Here is a 20,356-nt window from a genome sequence, read left to right as displayed (position 1 = left end):
TTTCCGGCAAGTGCATTGTGAATGGTAAAATGTCTTCAAATAATTTTATTTAGAGATACAGTGTGGAAACAGGCCCTTCGACCCACTGTGTCTGTGCCGACCAATGATCATCGCACACTAACACTATCCTACACACACTAGGGATAATTTACCATTAACCCAAGTCAATTAACCTACAAACCTGTATGTCTTTGTAGTGTGAGGATACAGGAGCACCTGGACGAAAACCCACATGGAGAACATACAAACTCCGTACAGACAAACACCACAGTCGGGGTCAAACCCAGGTCTCTGGCGCTGAAAGGCAGCAACTCTACCGCTGCGCCACCAGGCCGCCCTTCACCATGTCATGTTTTAACTATCGGCATCCTCTGAAAATGAAAATTCAGTGATAGCGATGTTTAAAGGATTCAAGAAGAGAATGTTTTGAAAAGCATCTGTACGAATCTGTCCAAATGACTACTGTGTGTTCCTGTCAGCCATTTGGCAGACTCTTACAAATGCTTCTCAAAGAATTATTTTATTGAATCCTTTAAACATCACTATCTTCTGATCAAGGAATCTGACAAGAATACCTGAATGAAAAAAACTTAGATTACACGCTACTTTTCCTGATCACTCAATGTACCAACCCATTTACCAACCAATGAAGTATATTTTTAAGTGTGATCAGTGATAAAATATGGGAATTACAGCAACCAATTTGCATACACAAAATCTCACGAGGTTACAGGGACCAGAGAATTACACCGCAAAACAAAAATGAAGTGATGTTTTGTCATAAAATCCACTCCATTCCTCTAATGCTAGAATATTTTAGGGCAAACCTACTCCCTACCACGAGACGACAGATGTACAAATCTGCGGTAGGACCATTTATGGCCAAAAATATTAACAGGTCAACTTTGAGTAATTACCTTCCAGTTCGTTAATCTTCCATTCGCTGAAATAATTTAAAGAACCAGTTGCCTGTTCTGCAAGGGGTGCACAGAACCTGGCGTGAGGTCTTAAAAGTTGGAGATCTTTGTGAAGTTGTAAACAGCACTGATCTTTCTGTGATGTTTCGTGTGCGTGTTTCTCCCTGATTTTACAGAGCTGAGTGCTGTGTTTACCTTTGAGATTTGTTAATTCAGCTTTATGGGTCGCCCTCAAACCACAGATCTTGATATGGCTGGCGTAATCTTCAGCGTAATACTTGTTGTCCAGGTCCTCATTCTTATCTTCAAGCTTTCTTACATCTTCAACTAACTCCTAAAAAAATTAAAAAGTAGCCAAATTAAACGAAAAAGACTTTCGGGAGCCTGTTCCACTTAGGCGTTTTGTCACCGGTCTGCACTGGCTATAACCTACGGGAACCTTCGACCTCCTGGCAACCCATTAGGACCTATGGCACGGGAATTCTCGCTACTCTCCATGTTGAAAAAAGGATCCATAAGGATGCCGCGATGGGTTCTCAGAATGCTGGAACTCCTCACGTCCATGAAGGTGACTTTCCAACAACCACCTGCGAACATGTGACGATCATGTGACGACGGCATAGTCTCCTGCAGTCGCCTAAAAAGTCACCTGTGGGACAGTCCCATTAAGCCTAGAATAATGCAGCTTTCTAAAGTAACATTAAATGAATGAAATGAATAAGCCAAGCAGATAAGCAAGAAAAGTTGAAGCTGTCAAAATGGATTTGTCAAGTAGTCATCAAAATTAAAAGTTATCATAAGGTCACGTGATAGAAGCAGAATTAGGCCAATTGGCCCATCAAATCTCCTGCGCCATCCAATCATCTATCTCTTCCTCCTGTTCTACTCCCTTTATCTCTGACACCGTACTAAACATGAATCTATCTATCTCTGCCTTAAAAATATCCACTGACGTCCTACACAGCCTTCTGTGGCAATGAATTCTACAGAATTCTACTGACGCAGCGCCGGCTGGAGCTCTGCAGACCGCGGCTTCAGCAAATCAGAGCGCTCCCCTCCGGCGAGCCCTGGCGATGACTCACCCGCACCACGCCCGCCGCTGAAGTAATAGAGATGACGCTGTAATAGAAGTAATACGCCTGTAATTAGAGATTCACACAGCAGCAAACAATGATTTCCTTACCATTATCACACAATTCTTCCTTTCCAGCTTTGTCTGCAGTACTTTCACGTGTTCTGTTGTTTCTCGCAGTTCCTCTTCCCTTTCCCAGAGTTTTTCGTTGAAGTCTTCCAGCAACTAAGGAAGTTAACAAGTGATTAAAACCTCCTAACAGTGATAAAAACTGGGCAACATAGTATGGAAATCACACACACACAACATTTGTAATTCAAGTGCGCCAATAGTTAGGTCTTCAATTCTGCCTTGTTATTAAGACATTAAAATTAAAATTATCATTAATGAAATCAGGGGATGAAATCATTAATTTGCATTCAATGGTTCTTATTCAACTGAGTTACTCCAGCACTTCTATCTTTGGTATAAACCAGCACCTGCAGTTGTTTGTTTTAACATTCTGCAGGAATACCGATTCAGACCATCAGGTCTGTTCTGCCTTTCATTAAGATCATCAATGACCTAATGTATACATTCACCCAGTTTATCATGAATCAATCCCCACTATCTTGAAAATATTCTACGAGCCTGCATTGTCTACACTTTGACAAACATAGTTGCAAACACGCATGCCGTTGTCAGAGAACCAAAAATGCAAATGCATTAAATGGGCAACCGCTTATTTCAGTCTAAAGAAATCCCTCCTAATCTCCTTTAAATCTGAGGCTATGAACTCTACTCCTAGACTCTCCCTAGTAGATGGGAAAAAGAAGAACAACTAAATGTTGTGTCCCAGTCGCACAGGAGGCCTGGTCCCATTCCCCAACACAATCGTAGCATTAAGCAGGATCGTTTTTGATCAAATTTAATTACATAGCAGAGAGGAAGTGGTCAAGATGAGAGTTTTAGTAACATATATGGAATAGAATAGATGGAAGATAGATATAATCGGTAGTGACGCTGTTGCATTATAATCAAGAGTTCATGTGTTGTTGGCATCTTAAATAGCAGATCTCTTCTGATCTTGATCAGGGCTCAAAAAATTGGTCGCACAGACCAGCAATGCCAACAACCTGTCATAACCAGAATGGCAATGTTGCAATGAAAAAAAGAATGGGAAGATTTATACAAAAGAAAATCTTCACATTTTTTCATATTTACAGATTTATTTCCAAGAGGCTCCCTTCCATTTTTATTTCACTGCCAGTTACAACAGAATCCCTTAGCCGGTTGCAGAGATCTTTCCCTGAAATAGACATTCACACAGCAGCAAACAATGATGTCCTTACCGCTAGATCCCGATTATTCCTATTAAGCTTTTTCTGCAACACATCGACAAGTTGCGTCTTTTCCAATAATGCTTCTTCGTTTTCACGGAGTTTTACCTTGAGGTCTTCCAGTAACTGAGAAAGTTAACGTGATTAATACCTCCTAACAATGATAAAAACTGGGCAACATAGAATGGAAATCACACACACGCAACATTTGTAATTCAAGAGCACCAATTCTTCAATTCCACCTTGTTATTAAGATATTAAAATTATCATAATGAAATCACGGGATGAAATTATTAATTTACATTCAATGGTTTAATGGTCCTTTATTGTCACATGCACTGAGGTACAGTAAAATTTGATTTACCACACAGTCATATCAAAAAAGCAACAAGACAAAACTACATAAAGATAAACATAAACAGCCACCACAGCGGTGTGTGAGAATCTCTAGGGCACCCAGCATAGGCGGAGACCCACAGCCATCAGTTCAATGTCCAGGCTACACACATGCTCCTTCACCGACCGCTGTACTCTCTCTGCAGTCCCTGTCCGCCCAAAGTCAGAAAGCCGTCCGCACTCGCACCAGACTCCAAGATCACTGCACTCACCGCAATCCCTCCGAGTCTTGTATTCTTTTATAGTTTACTCGATACATGTGACAATTAACTAAACTAAATCCCATCTGCACCTTCTCCTGTACAATTTCATCTTTGCTATTATATACTAACAGGAAGCACTCCTCGACAATTTGAGCAATTTTCTGGCACCATTCCTTTGGCAAGGGAAGACTGAAAACATTTAGTCAGAACCTCAGCTGTTCCCACCCTTGCTTCTTTTAACTGGCTGGGAAACATTTCTGCTGGACCTGATGGACATTTCTGCTGGGCCTGCCGAACCAGCCAACGTTGCTTATAAGGGACCTTGAAATTTTGGGGTAAAGACTGGAAAAGTCACCCTGGAAAACACATTTCTTTCTCTAAAATTTGCCAAAACAAAATATTTCACATCCACCTAAGAAACCAAACACGATTTAATTTAACATTTCATTTGAAAGTTGCCACTTCAGCTGCAGCATTCTCTCAGTATTGTACTGGAAACATCAGGCATGACTTTCTGCTTAAATCATTTGAGTATGACTTTTCAATAACATTTTGTAGCCTATTTTGAAGTACAACCTTCTAAACCAAGTGTGAAGTCATCCTTTCAATTTCCTTGAAAAGATCCGACACACGACGTGAAACGGTTTAACAATAGTCTTTGCTTTAGAAAATAAGAGGCATTGTTAATTGTTATTGTTAAAAAGAAAACTTGCAATATTTTGGACTGAATTTTCAGGCTTTAAAGTGAAATCCAACTGCAGAAATGCAAACACAAAGTACACAGATCACTGTAATAGCTCACTCAGTGAGGGTGACAAATATTCAACTGGAATTGATGTTACCTTAAGGTGTTCATCTCTCACTTGTAGCTGGGTCTCTTTGTCCGGATATTGGTCTATGAGCTGCACTACCAGCTGTTCATACTGAGCCAGCTGCTCAGATAAACCAGCCACCAAATACTTACCTGTAGTAGATCTGCAGCTCAGTGCCTGCAGAATAATTGGTCACTATTAATAACTGCATCATAGTGAATCAGACTTTAGAGAAAACAGTATTGAAATATTCAGTGACTCGAGAAGTGCATTAATATGGAATGCATGAAAGCCAATGCATTTTTTAAACAAACGCACCGCCGACTGGAACATGCTAGACTCGCCCCACAGGCCTCCCAGGGGACCGAGGTGAAGCCGGATGGCGAGGTCTGCCTGGGCTGAGGGAACCTAAGCAGTGGCGGTGATGGAAGCCTCAGCAGCAACGGCAGCTTCGGCGGTGGCGGGAGCCTCAGCGGCAACGGGAGCCTCAGTGGCAACGGGATCCTCAGCGGCAGTGGGGCTTCATGATCGACCCGCAATCATCGTTCAATGAGAGTGGGGGGAGGGGGCGGGGGGCTAGGGGAAGACAATGGGGACCGGGCGTGAGGGGACTGCCGTGAAGAACAATGGGACTCCGGCGATAATACAAATACAAATTTTGTAAATGCAATGCAACAACAGGAAATTACAAAAATACTTACCTCCGATGATGCAAGGGACTCTTCAATTCCACAAATGCACCTCCACATGATTCTAATTTAAAGTGGCTGCAAAATAACCAAAATAATAATTAAATAGAATTGGTACAGAGCAGACAAGCAGAGAAGATTAGTTTAACCGGGTACCATCCGTGGCACGGACATTGTGGGCCAAAGGGCCTGTTCCTGTGCTGTACTGTTCTATGGTCTATGCTCTTGAGCTTACGTTTAGTTTGTTGTCACGTGTACCGAGGTACAGTGTAAAGCTTTTGTTGCGTGCAGACCAGTCAGCAGAAGGACAATACACGTTTGCAATCGACCCATTTACAGCGCAAGATAAACCCAGCAAAGTATGATCAAGGATAGTCCAAGGGTCATCAAAGAGGTAGATAATAGTTCAGCGTAGCACTTCCTTATCATTGGATTGGCAATTGTCGCAGATTATGTCTATAAACTGACTCAAAAGCAAATCCTGCTCTATTCTCAAAGTAACTAAAACTCAAAACAAAGAAAACAATGGAATTTGCACTCATAAAATGAGCAGCACAATGGCGCAGCTGGTAGAGGTACTACCTCACAGCACCAGAAACCTTGGTTCAATACGGACATTGGGTACAGTGGAGTTTGAGTGACTGTGTGGGTTTCCTCCGGGTGTTCCGGTTTCCTCCCACATCCCAAACACATGCAGCTTTTTAGGTTCCGTAAATGGCCTCCATAAAATTGCCACTAATGTGTAGGGAGTGTTTGAAAAAGGGGAAAAACATAGTGTATTTCTGGGTAATAGAACCCGCGTGATTGACGGGGGGGAGGAGTCACTGAGCACGGGCGGGTGTTCTATTGGCAGTGTTTTTGCTGTAACTATCAGTAACTGTCAGTCCAGCGCCCACACTTGTGGAAGCCACCATCTAAATTTGGTTCCACTCTCGTTGGCTCGTTGTTTCATTAAAATAAAACAATTCAAGCCAACTTACCGTCTCTGTCTCGCCAAAATAGCCGGTTTTGGGACATAAGACAATAAAACATGCTTGACAATAAAACACTCTTGAACCAGTATGAATGTCGAGACCAACTGGCGCCTGAGCAAGGCGATGCTTTGCGTGCTGTTCTGCATCTGCATGCAGACTGTAAGAGGTCTGCTGACATCGATTACAATCATTCCACTCTAAAATCTTTATTTACCCTTCACCTGTACACTGTGGATGGTTTGATTGCAATCATGTATCGGCTTTCCTTTACCTGCAGCATGCAATTTCAAGCTTTTCATATGACAATGAACAACTAAACTAAAATCGGTGATCGATGGTCACCATAGAATCACTGGTCCGAAGCGTCTGATTCATGTTGTATCTCTAAACCAAGAGCTTGTGAAATTCCTTAATTTCTTTGCTTATGTGATGGAAATCACTTGGAAAACATATGTAACATGTAACATATGAAACATTTGGCTTCCCACACTCATACAGATATACAGGAGTGAACATCGTATGTAAATCAGCACTACACAAGGTAATTGGAAAAGAAAATTACAATACCTGTATCGATCCAAATGTCACAATAAATAAAGAAAATTTGATGGTCTTTCCCCAAGAGGACAATTTCCAGATTGAATTTAGCCTTCTGATGACACAAAGAAGGCTATTGTCTACTGCAAGGGAATTGATTGCAAAAGACACGCAGTTTCTGCGGATAGTCGTAACACTTTCCCTGAAAGATCTTTTAAAGGAAAGGTCTCAGAATGTAAAGATGTTAGGAATACCAAGCTGTTCGGGTTAAGTTTGTTCAACTGATAATTGAAATGTGATAAGCCGTGTTCTCTTCTCACTGTTACCACAGTAGACGCAGAAGTGTGAATGTCCCACACTCCCAGTTCAAAAAAAGCTACTGTCCCATCAGGTTGTTGAACTGACCTAACGCTACCACAGCAACGGAACATTACAGACCATCTCTTGGCAACAATGCATTGTTTCATTTTCTGGATTCCATTTTATAGACAATAGACAATGTCATATGACAATTACCTGGATGGTGCAGGAGCAGGTCATTTGGCCCTTTGAGCCTGCACCACCATTCACTGTGATCATGGTTGATCATCCACAATCAGTATCCCCTTCCTGCCTTCTCTCCATAGGATAGAATATAGATTATTGGAGGTGTTTCAGTTTGTTCCTGTATCCAAATAATTTAACACATCAAATTCCTTTAGTCCACTGGAAGTAGATCACATGGTTCAGATTTCCTGACTAGGGCCATAGAAAAATAACTATGTCAAATAATCCAACATCGATTTCTTTCAGACCTACCTAGTAGATTAGAAAGTAATATATAAGAACAGAGAGCGAGTTCAGATAAAAAGCTCTCCCGAGTTAGAAAAAAAAAATCAAACTCAGGAAGCACGGAAAAAGAAATTAGCGGGTACGAAGGGCTCGGGGAAGTATCTTAGCACGAAGTCACGCTCAACTAAGCATGCTTGATGCACGGGAGATTACATGAAACATGTAAAACACACCCACTATGACAAGATGCCTAATTTAAATGCACATGCGATGCATGATAGGGGAGGGTAGATGTCTTTGACGTTAGGTGGGCGTTCCCAGACGTTCTCGAGATTCCATGAATATGTACACACAAACAGGGCTTTGCGATGTTATTTGATTGGAAGAAGCTCAATGGGGAGGGATGAGAATGATGATAATAAATGGGGAAATGAAATGTGATAAATATAAAATAAAAAGCATCTCCATCTTCGGTGTGCCTCTAGGGGACATCAGAGGAGAGGCACCTATTCTGCAGAATATGAAATTAATAAAAACACTTCTTTGTCTGAATTTGTCTCAAGAGCATTTGTGATTTTTGAATCTCACAACTTGGGGGCTCGTCCGGGATCCAATACTCTAGACAGCTGACGGGAGTAGACGGACGAAGGGAAGGTGCACCCTGCTGAGTTCAGCGGTCTCAGACTCCTTGCTTGCCATCAGCTGTTTAAGCAGTAGTATCCGGACCACACAGAGACTCGGCAAAGAAGTGGGAGTAGTTGGAAATCGTGAAAAATCAATCGAGCAATTTCTGTGCACAGAACCCAGGTAGGAACAATGACTAATAAAGTACTTCCTGGGCGATTGTGGAAAGACCTTGTGGTTGACGCCCTGAAGGATTCAGGGGGCTGTAAGGTAACCAGAAGGGAGGGGAAGATAAGAAGTTCTGTAGAAATTAAGACCTTGTACGGGCAAGGCAGATATGATGAACACGGTATTGAGAATATGATGAACATGGTATTAAGAATATGATTATGATAAATAAGGTAATTAAACACGGTGTTTAGAAAAAGGGAGGGGAAAAGGCTGTGGGCCAAATCCCCGCATTCTGCCCAATAGTCCGTTGGGGCAAATGCTGGACCCTGGAGGGCAGGAAATACCCAGGGGTTGGAGAAGCCAACAATGATAAGGTATAGTCCGTTGGGACAAATGCAGAGCCGGAGGGGGCCAAAATACCCAAAGGAAAGAGAAGACAGGGGCCGGGGTGGACGAAGATCACCCGGCCAACAGGACGGGGAGTCAAAGGGCAGAAGGGGAAGATAAGTTCGGTTGAAATTAGACCCCCGAGGGAGGTACCTAGGAGAGGACCCTGAGGGGGAAGGGGGTTTGTTAAATAGCCTCCTTGAAGATCCTTTAGGTCTGACAAGAACAGTTAGATCAATTCCTTTTCACAGAAGTGAAAAACAAGTAGTAAAGATTATGTTGCAGGCAGTAGAAAAACAGCAAATAAGGAACAGAGAGAGACAGGATGATGAGGGAGTTACTCCCGAAAGTAGCAGATAAGAAGACGGCAAAGGCCGGGGACAAGAGTGCAGGACAGGGAGAAAATATAAAATGAATAATCTATTTGAAGTAAGAACGGAACGAATGTGATTTGTATGTAAAAACCGGTTTGGAACGAATGGTTGTAAGATGAAAGGTTGGAATGAGCAAGTTGTAAAATTGAACACAGTGGCGGGAGCGAGATTTCCACTGTAGTTCAAATTGGATTGCGAACAAGCTGTAAAATTAACTCTTTGTATCCTCGTAACCTGAAAAAGGGAAGTTGTAAAAATCAGCTTTTGATTTTCTTTTAATCGTTTCTTGATGTTCTTTTAGATTTCTTGTCAGTAAAGTTAATTTGGAAAATTGTTACTAGTGCTAGGAATTGGACATTTAAAATAATGGTGAATATGGATTGAAATAATTGGAAATAAGTTAATTGATGAAACATGACCAGCTTTTATGGTTTGTTGTTTTATGGTAGACATTCAAGTTGAGAAACAGAGAGAGAGAGAGAGAGACAGATACAGAGAGAGAGAGAGAGACAGAGAGAGAGAGAGAGAGAGAGAGAGAGATACAGAGAGAGAGAGAGAGACAGAGAGAGAGAGAGAGAGAGAGAGAGAGAGAGAGAGAGAGAGAGAGAGAGAGACAGAGAGAGAGAGAGAGAGAGAGAGAGAGAGAGAGAGAGAGACAGAGACAGAGAGACAGAGAGAGAGAGAGAGAGAGAGAGAGAGAGAGACAGAGAGAGAGAGACAGAGAGAGAGAGAGAGAGAGAGAGAGAGAGCCAGGGAAAGGAACTTTTACTCAGAGAGTGGTAGCTGTGTGGAATGAGCTTCCAGTGAAGGTGGTGGAGGCAGGTTCGATATATGGTTATATGGTATACCCTTAGAAAGTATTTGCTGATGTGGACAATTTGTTGGTTTGTTCCACAAGTGAAGAGAGAGAAATACTTCAGAATATAAGACAGCAGATGATGACCTTGGGAAAGGCAGGATATAGTTCAGACTAGATTGGAAATTTTGAAATTGTATGGTGAAATGGAAAAAGTACATGTCAAAGAAGTTAAATTAAAATGCAGACCAAGCAGCTGAAACAGCATCTGGAAGAGATGTCCAGGGTAAGTCTGAATCGATTTAGGTATGAGCACTGTAGTGTCGTTTATGCTGAATAAGGTAATTAAGAGGTTTGGTAAACCTACAGAAATCAGCTTTGACAACGGATTGTTTTCATTTGATGAAAAGAATAAATGGAACATTGAAGGTTAAAATAAATAAGATTTGTGTAATGCTCTGCCATTGGCACTGAAGAAATGTTGCATGCAAACTAACCAGCAGGTGACACAATGGAGAAGTTCCTGCAAGGGACCGAGTTTGGAACAGTTACAGATAGAATTTAAAAAGTATATGAAACAGTTAATAATGATATACAAGTCTATTTATGAACAGGTAAAGTAAAAGCTGTCGGAGATGGACCAGGAGGAAGGACCCTTTAAACCTGAAGACAAGGTGTATGTATTTATTCGGCCAAATTTTAGAGCAGGTATTGGAGGATTTCCCAGGTCACGGGGAAACGCAACTATTACAGTATGTGGATGACCTCCTTTTGTCAGGAGCAAGAGAAATGGAAGTGAGGGATGCCACAATAAGCCTGTTAAACTTCTTGGGAAGGAAGGGGTTAAGAGTGTCCCGTAACAAGCTTCAATTTGTGAAACAAGAGGTAAAATATCTGGGACATTTGATAAGTGGAGGAAAGAGACGAATAAACCCCGAAAGGATAGCTGGGATCACGGGAGTACCACTACCAAAGAATAAGAAAGAGATCCGAAAATTCCTGGGATTGATAGGATACTGTCGACTGTGGATAATGATTACTCCAGACAAGTAAAATTCCTGTATGATAAATTGGGAGAAGAAAAAGACAAAGTTCAGTGGACTCCAGAACAGGAGGTGAAATTTGGGAAATTAAAGAACAGTTTGATTACTGCTCCCGTGTTGGCTCTGCCCTCAGTAGAACAACCTTTCCACCTGTTTGTAAATTCAGACAAGGGGGTGGCACTAGGGGTACTCACCCAGAAAAGAGGGGGAAATCGACAGCCAGTGGCCTTCCTCTCAAAAATATTAGATCCAGTCTGCAGGGGATGGCCGGGATGCATACAAGCGGTAGCAGCTACCGCAATATTGGTGGAAGAGAGTAGGAAATTAACCTTTGGAGGCACTCTGGTTGTTTCTACACCACACACAGTAAGAAGAACCATACTCACTCAGAAATCCAACAGATGGTTAACAGACTCCAGACTTTTAAAGTATGAGGCCATCCTGATGGAAAAAGACGATTTGATGATAATTACGGATAAGAACCTTAACCCGTCCCAATTCCTGTATCCAGCAGAGAAACAGGGTGACAAGGAAGAGGGCCCAGTACACTGCTGTAGTGAAATAATAGATTTACAGACAAAAAGTAGAGAAGACTTAGAAGAGCAACCTCTGGCTGAGGGCAGCCGGTGGTTCATAGATGGATCCTCCAGGTGCATAGATGGAAAAAGACATAGTGGGTACGGTATAGTGAACGGGGAAACTATGGAGGAAATTGAAAGTGGCAGGCTGCCTGGTAGTTGGTCAGCTCAATCTTGTGAATTATATGCATTAATGAGAGCTTTGGAATTATTGGAGGGGAAGGAAGGAACAGTATATACCGATTCAAAATACGCTTTTGGAGTAGTACACACCTTTGGGAAGATCTGGAAAGAGCGAGGAATGATAACAACTCGAGGTAAAGAACTAGCACATGAGCAATTGATAGGACAGACACTGGAAGCATTGCAAAAACCAGAACGAATAGCCATAGCACATGTGGCAGGGCATCAGAAGGGTAACACCCTGGAGGCCAGAGGAAATAGGGCAGTGGATGAGGTTGCAAAAAGAGCAGCCACAGAACAGATGGTAGAAATGAAGTCACTAATACCGTTAAGGGAACCAGAGGAAAAGATACCTATCTTTAGTGAGAAAGAACAGGAAACATGAAAGAAATGGGGGCTCAGCGTACTTCAAATGGGAAATGGTGGACACCAAATGGAAAGCAGCTATTGAACAAAGAAATAATGAGGGAGTTATTAGGGAGATTACATGGACAAAGCCATTGGGGAACACAAGCCCTCTGTGACACCCTCCTCAGAACCTACGCTTGCTGTGGGATGTTTACCATGGCCAAACAGGTCATAAGGGGCTGTGTGATATGTCAGCGAATTAATAAGAAAATCATGAGAGCAGTCCCAGGAGGAGGACAACCATTAGCAGTTAGGCCCTTCCAAAGAATACAGATAGATTTTACCGAGCTGCCCCGGGTACGAACATGGAAGTACCTGTTAGTGGTAGTGGACCATTTCACCAGATGGGTAGAGGCATTCCCCACGGCAACTGCCACCGCACAGGCGGTAGCCAAGATATTATTAGAACAAATTATACCCAGATATGGGATTGTGGAAACAATAGACTCAGATAGAGGGACCCATTTTGCCTCAAAACACATGAAATGATATGTGAAGCACTGGGAATAGAATGGAAATTGCATACACCATGGCATCCCCAGAGCTCAGGAAAGGTGGAAAGAATGAATGGCACCTTAAAGACCCAAATTACCAAGTTGATAGAGGAAACGAGACTCCCCTGGACTAAGTGCCTCCCGATAGCCCTGTTGAGAATCCGAACGGCACCTCGAAAAGACATAGGGATATCACCATATGAAATGTTATTCGGGCTCCCATACTTAGGGAAGATAGAAGGAGTCCCAACAATACAAGGGAACGATGTGTTCCTGAGGAACTATTTACTGGCAGTGTCCCAATCTCTTGCAGAACTAAAAATTAAAGGATTGCTGGCCCAGAGCCCACCACTGGACTTTCCAATTCACTCAGTCAAGGCTGGAGACTGGGTATTAATAAAAACGTGGAAAGAAGAAAAGCTGCAACCTAAGTGGACTGGACCCTACTTGGTATTACTAATCACGGAGACAGCAGTACGAACAAAAGAGAAAGGGTGGACACACGCAAGTCGAGTTAAGGGTCCTGTGGAGGCCCCACCAGACGATATCAGCCCGTGGACAGTGCGCAAAGGAGAAGAACCATTGACTTTAATATTTACCAAGAACCCGCAGGAAAAATGAAGATTTCGTGTTGGTGGGTCGTGTGTTGGGTGGTTACCCAACTTGTAAGTAATGTAACATGCATAAAAATCACAATACCACAAAATAGAAGGTCCACCACCATCCCATTTAATGTATGTAAAGGAAAAAGGTGGTGCGGCTATAGAATGTATGTATGCACCCATCCCTGTAAAGATTGGCACGCGGTGTTTACTTCATCAAAATATGGGTGGCATCGGACCACCTATCAAACTGATAGGTGGAGAGTATATCAAAACCCAAACGAGAAATTGCCAGGACGCGTATATGTGAGCATACAGAGTGTTCAGATACAGGAAAGTGGTAGGTATTGGATATGTGCAGATAAAACAGGGAAGGACGCATGTCTGAAGTTTGAGATAGAAGTAAAGCGAGATGGGAAGATGGTAATATACGAGGATAGGGGAGAGGTGTTCAAGATAGATGACAGTCAGAATAGGGATCCCGGGGCAACACCTGCACCACCAGTAGTCAGCAATGTCACCAGGGAAAATGAGTCTAAGAAGCTGAAGATAATGATAGTAGTAGCAGGAGAAACAGGATTAAGGCAGTTATATGAGAAGGGAATACCAACAGGGGGAAAAAGAGCCAACACCTGGCTTGCCTGGATGATGTACACAGCCAGAAGTATGCAACGAACCAATTGTTACGCCTGCGCTGGAGCTAGGCCTCAGCTGGTCCCAGTACCATTTCCCCTGAATTGGGATAGAACACCTAGGGCTATGACATGTATACTACAGCTATTCACGAATCCCCTCTTACCAAAAAAATGAGATATGCCAGAGTTATCATTACCTATTTCCGGCCAGCAACAACAATACGAAGGGCTGAAGGGAAGACCCTCGACCTCCATTTACCATTCCTTTTGGGGAGGAGGGGTTTGAGTGCTATACAAGAAATAACCCAGAGGGACAGGACATGGGGGAGGTGCTCAACTGCAATCAGACGTATAACATAACGGCTGAGGAACAGGGGCCAATGTTCAATAGCTCCTGGCTGAAAAAGCAGATAGTCAGTAGAGCCGATGTCTGGTGGTGGTGCGGGGAGAATACCCTGTGGCCCCGGTTACCAGGGTCATGGACGGGAACCTGTACCCTCATACAACTGATGATGCCCTTCACCATAGCAGTAGAACATGCTGTAGAACTCAATAAAGGAAGCCGACGACAAAAGAGAAAGGTGAGAGGATCATTCGACACACACATCTATATAGATGCGATAGGGGTGCCAAGAGGGGTACCCGATGAATTTAAAGCCAGAAATCAGATAGCTGCGGGCTTTGAGTCCATACTCTTCTGGTGGTCCCACAATTAATAAAAATGTGGACTGGATCAACTACTTATACTACAATCAACAACGCTTTATAAATTACACTCGAGATGCAGTTGAAGGATTAGCGGAACAACTGACAGCTACCAGCCAAATGGCCTGGCAAAATCGCATGGCCTTGGACATGCTACTGGCTGAGAAGGGAGGGGTGTGTGTAATGTTTGGCGAACAATGTTGCACATTCATCCCCAACAACACTGCTCCGGATGGGTCAGTGTCAAGAGCCCTAGCAGGGCTCACCTCTCTGTCTATCGAATTGGCTGAGAACTCTGGAGTTGACACCTCCTGGACCGGGTTTCTAGACTCCTGGTTTGGGAAATGGAAGCACATCTTTACATCTGCCCTAACATCAGTGATAGTCATGGTGGGGTTACTGTGTTTGTTCGGATGTTGTATCATTCCCTGCGTACGGGGATTGGCTCAGCGATTGATAGAAACAGCCCTGACGAAGAACAGTGCAGCCACCATAATGGCCCTCAGACCACAGTATGACCTACGAGAGGAGGATAGGGAGGTGAAGAACCTTCTGCTAGCATTAGAAAAGGAGGAGATAGTGTAAATCAAGGGTGCGTAGCAAAAAGAAAAGGATGGATTGTGAGGAAAGAGTTAACAGGCATGGTTGATTTAGACTAGGGATAGAAAAATAATTTAGAAAGAAATAAGGCAGAAACCAGACTGCTAGTAGATTAGAAAGTAACGATATAAGAACAGAGAGAAATTCTAGATAAAAAGTAGCAGTAGAAAGACTTCAGCAGGAGATAGTAAAGAAATTAGAACGAAGGGGAAAGGGACACGAAGTCACGCTCAACTACGCATGCTTGATGAGATTACATGAATATGTACACACACCCACTATGACAAGATGCCTAATTTAAATGCACATGCGATGCATGATAGGGGAGGTGTCTTTGACGTTAGGTGGGCGTTCCCAGACGTTCTCGTGGGAAACAGGGCTTTATGTTATGATTGGAAGAAGCTCAATGGGGAGGGATGAGAATGTGATAATAATGAAATGGAATGTATAAAGATAGAAAGCATCTCCATCTTCGGTGTGCCTCTAGGGGACATCAGAGGAGAGGCACCTATTCTGCAGAATATGAAATTAATAAAAAACACTTCTTTGTCTGAATTTGTCTCAAGAGCATTTGTGATTTTTGAATCTCACAGCCAGTATCGTAAATCTCCGAGTTCGAATCAGGGCGTAATCCCTCATCGTAACTCCTCATAAAATACAGATCAAACTTCGCACTGGTAAGTACTCGTTTAATCTTACTATTTTACTTCGGAGTCACGCGAGTGACTACGTGAAGATTTCAAAGGTCTGTGATTTCAAACCGTGTAACAGCTATATCACTCGCTGCCGAAGTTTTTGAGGGAGGAAGTGGTATCTAAAGACCAACGAATCTGTTTGTTTTTTAAAACAAAAATGTTTATTTAACAATAACAAATTTCAAAATAGCTCCCCCGGGCTTAAATTATAAATTTGCAGTTTGTAAAATCTTTTCTGCAAATAAGTCTGGTTTCATCAGCGGTTTATCGTAAAATTTTCGGAATGTCGATTCCCTTGACCATCCTGCCGTATTTAGGATGTGGTCTATTGGGACATCCATCCGTTCCGCCGCTGATGTAGATGCTGCCCTGGTGGAATGGGATTTAAAAACGCCAGTATTAATTCCGGCAGCTTTCAGGACCTGTTTTAGCCACCTTGATATGGTTTGGCTGGTTACCCGTCCAAAAGGTTTCCTGTGGCTGACCCATAAGGCTTTCTCACTCCCTCTAAGTTCATGAGTTGTGTCTACATAGTTGTGGAGATGGGTCACAACACATAGCCTAGGTTCTGGAGGGTAGGCCCGGAAGATAATTGGTGAGTTGGGCATACCTGGCCTACTTTGTTTTACTAGACCTGGCATGACAAATGTGATGCAGTCTGGGGTAGTTACCATCTTGTCCAGTCATAGCTTGTGTAACGACTGGACCCTTTGTGCAGATACGAGCGCCATGAGCATAAGTGGCTTAAGAGTAGATTGCTCTAGACTGAGGGATCCCGCTGGTGGCCATCCTCTGAGGTGTGATAATACGACACTAATATCCCATACATGGGTATATCTGGGTGTAGGGGGTTTGTTGTTATAAATCCCCTTGAGGAGCTTTATCACTAGCGGGTGGGACCCTATGCTCTGGTGTCCTGTTGGTCTAAGGTAAGCAGACAGGGCACTTCGTGCTGCATTCACGGCACTGTAGCTCATCTTCTGATCATGGTATAAGTGGGCCAGGAAATCCAACACGTCGGTGATTGAGGCTTTGTCATACGATGTCCCTGCGTCCAAGCAGTATTTTTCCCATTTCTTGACGTACGTCAGGTACTGCTTCTTTGTTGAGTCCCGCAGGGCTGCCGACATGGTGGCGACTGTTCGTTCTGATAGCCCCAGTCCCTGGTAAGGTCTGGTTAGAACCTACATACCAGGAGTATTATATTTTGATGGCATGGATGACTCATGCCGGATACTGGGTGAGTCAGCAGTTGTGGGTCGCTATGAAAGACCATTGGTGACTCGACCACCATGTCGTGAAAGACTGGGAACCATGGTTGGGTAGGCCAGTCGGGTACGACCAAAATTCCAGAAGCAGAGTCAGTCTGAATTTTCCGGAGTACCCGACTGATGAGGCAAAAGGGAGGGAAAGCATAGAAGAAGAAATTTCCCCAATCCAGCGTGAAGGCATCTACCGCTGCTGCCTCAGGGTCTGGTTCCCAAGCCACATACATGGGTAACTGGTGATTCAATCTAGACGCAAACAAATCTATATCTGGCGTTCCATATTGCTTGATAATTTTCGCAAAAATTTTTGGATCTAACATCCATTCGATGTTATCATTGAATTTTCGTGACCTGGTGTCTGCCACTGTGTTTAGCTTACCTGGTAAATAGGCAGCTGATAACCAAATATGTCTCTTGACACACCATAGCCAGATTGCATTAGCCAATTTGTCGCATGATAATGATTTTATGCCACCCATGTGGTTGATGTAAGCCACCACCGTTGTATTGTCGATCTGTAACCTAACATGCACGTGCTGCATCTTAGATGCATATGCTTTTAGCCCATAGTAGGCGGCGAGCATTTCCAAATAGTTTATGCCCAGTGAGTGTAGTAGCGATGACTCTGAGTTAGTCCATCTGCCACCTGTGTTGGATATAGAGTTAGTAGCTCCCCAGCCTAAAGCACTGGCATCTGTTCTGATGACTAAGTTAGGATTAGTGATGACAATGGGACTGAAACTGTGCCAAAGATTTTCTGACCACCACTGTAGTTCTGATATAGCTTCAGTGGGTAAATACATTTTTCGGTCATAATGACCCCAACATTGATGTAGTGCATGTACCTTTGCTCTTTGCAAATTTTGATAGTGCAAAGGTCCGAATTGTGTAGCTGGAATTGCTGCTACAATACTTCCAATTACTCTGGCAACTTGTCGGATCATTGGTTGTTTGTTAACCATTAAATTGTTGCATGCTTGTGCTAATGCAACCTTTTTATCCCTTGGCAGAGTAACAGTCATATGGATTGAATCAATAGTGAAGCCTAAATAGTCCATGTTAGTTGGCGGCTTCAATTTTGATTTATCTGGGTGTAGGACAAACCCCAACGTTTCAAGGAGCTGTTTAGTAGCTGAAACTGCTGCCACAGCTAATTCCTTGGTTCTTCACAATATGAGAATATCGTCCAGATATGCCATGACTATATATTTTTGTTCTCTTAGTATTTTCATGGCTACTTTAAGGATTTTGGTAAATAATCTGGGGGCTGACGTTAGGCCATTGGGCAATGCTTTATACTGCCATAGTTGCCCCATCCAGATAAATTTTAGGTATCTATAATGATCCTTATGAATGGGTACTAAATAGTAAGCATCTTTGATATCTATGCTTGCCATGAAGTATCCTTTTGAGATCAGTTGGCTGGCAGTGACAAATGTCTCCATTTTGAAATGTATATACTCAACAGATTCATTTAGTGATGTTAGATCAATGATGATGCGACATCCACCATCTTTTTTGGTTTTGGTAAATATGTTTGATACAAATTCCAATGGCTCATGTCTGGTCCTTTCAATGACTCCTTTTGACATGAGCCTATCTAGTTCAGCTTGTCCTTCCCGCTTTTCTTTCTCAGTGGGAAGGAATACCCTTTGGGGTATATGCTGAACCGGCGGTATTATGCCTGTTTTAAATTCAATTTTGTATCCACTAATACTGTTCAGTATGTATTTGTTGTTAGTGATAGTACCCCAAACGTTTTTGAACAAGCGTAATCGCCCTCCTGTTAATAGAGCACCCTTGTTCAGCGTATGTTGACAGGAACCAGACCCACCTACCTCCAAGTTCATTCTTATTTTTGGGAACGTCTTCTTTTGTAGGCTTGGGTCGATGGTGCTGTTGACGGTGCTGTCACAGGGCGGCGCATCTTCCCATGGCTCCGCTCTGGGCCCCTCTCTAAAAAAGAACCGTGGGGGTAATGAGGAGCGGTCGCCAGGCTTTCACCAGTCCTTGGTCGGTATTTGCTGGTGGATGCCGAGCGGTGCTGCCAACTGGGTGTTTTCGCCCTGCTCGGTGCTGGGCCTGCCCTCATGAGGCCCACAGGTTTGGCTGCCTCTTCCAGTTCTTTTAGCCTTTTTGCAAGGTCAGCCCCAAACAGCAGTGCCTCTTTTTCTGGCGCAGGGGCTTTGCATAGCCCCGCATACTTGGGGTTGAGGGCAGGCCTGATGTTCTCCCGCCTCAGATTATTCATTTCATACTGGGTGTTGCACATGAGTGCCAGTACGTCCTGTTGACAGGTGGTGAGGTCGGTGTTTTCAGCGGACCGAGCAAAGGCGGTGATGGCCGCTGTGTGGAGCTTTAAGATGCGCTGCATCTTCAGTTCTTGGCTACGGATATGTTGTCCGAGCTGGCTCCAAATTTGTCCATTGACTGTTTTGACTCGCAGCGCCTCGCAGTTTTCAGGTGCTGTGTAGGTTTCAAGTGCCTCTAGAATCACCTTCTCCTGCAGGGCTTTGTTCGAGAGTCTGTTTATGCTTGCTGCCATCCTTGGTTCCAGCATTCTCCCTGCCCTTGGAGGTGCCGCATAGCGGTCAACTACACCCAGCAGCTCTTCGTGCTCCTGCTCCCCTGGCATGCTGGCGCAGTCGTCCGCCTGCCCATGAGTTAAGCCAGCCCAGCCCTGGCCTCCCTTGCTAACCTCAAATAAAGAGGGAGCAGAGGGGTGTGGTGACAGTTTTGAGGAGGCCTCAGCCCGTCCTCCGTAGGGATGCTTCTCTCGCATCTCCTGCTCGAGGAGGAGCTGCCTCATGCAGCTCAGGCGGCTGTCTCTCCGCTTCGCAGGGGGAGACTCTTCCCGTTCCTCCGATGAATCGGAGAGCACCGGCCGGTCCGTTTTTCGGGTGGACTTCCTCCCTGTGCGCGGTGTAGAAGTCGGCGGCACAGGGAGCGGCTCGGGTTCAGGTGCTTGGGAGCGCTCGAACAGCTGTCCCGCCGCCAGTGGCTGCCGCCCGGATATCGAACCCTCCTCAGGGGGAGTCGGGCAGGCAGTCCTTTTTGCTAGTCGCTTTCTCGTAGCCATACTAGCGACTGCTGTCTTCAATAC

At 43.8% G+C, this 20,356-nt stretch overlaps 1 protein-coding gene across 1 annotated transcript in view; it reads right to left on the bottom strand.

Annotated features, from left to right (window-relative positions):
- LOC129695118 (myosin heavy chain, clone 203-like) overlaps positions 1–19,798 on the bottom strand; it is a 32,314-nt gene extending 12,516 nt beyond the window's left edge. Inside the window, exons 1-5 of the mRNA XM_055631864.1 lie at positions 19,355–19,798; positions 4,750–4,896; positions 3,321–3,434; positions 2,101–2,214; positions 1,113–1,251 (exon numbers count right to left, since the gene is read on the bottom strand). Coding sequence (XP_055487839.1) covers positions 1,113–1,251; positions 2,101–2,214; positions 3,321–3,434; positions 4,750–4,896; positions 19,355–19,798 — 958 coding nt within the window. The remainder of the gene's footprint in view (positions 1–1,112; positions 1,252–2,100; positions 2,215–3,320; positions 3,435–4,749; positions 4,897–19,354) is intronic.
- Between the last annotated feature and the right edge of the window lie 558 nt (positions 19,799–20,356).

Source organism: Leucoraja erinacea, unplaced genomic scaffold (assembly GCF_028641065.1).
Source record: "Leucoraja erinacea ecotype New England unplaced genomic scaffold, Leri_hhj_1 Leri_944S, whole genome shotgun sequence".
In the NCBI taxonomy this organism is placed as follows: Eukaryota; Metazoa; Chordata; class Chondrichthyes; order Rajiformes; family Rajidae; genus Leucoraja; species Leucoraja erinaceus.
This window is presented reverse-complemented; position numbering and strand designations above follow the sequence as displayed.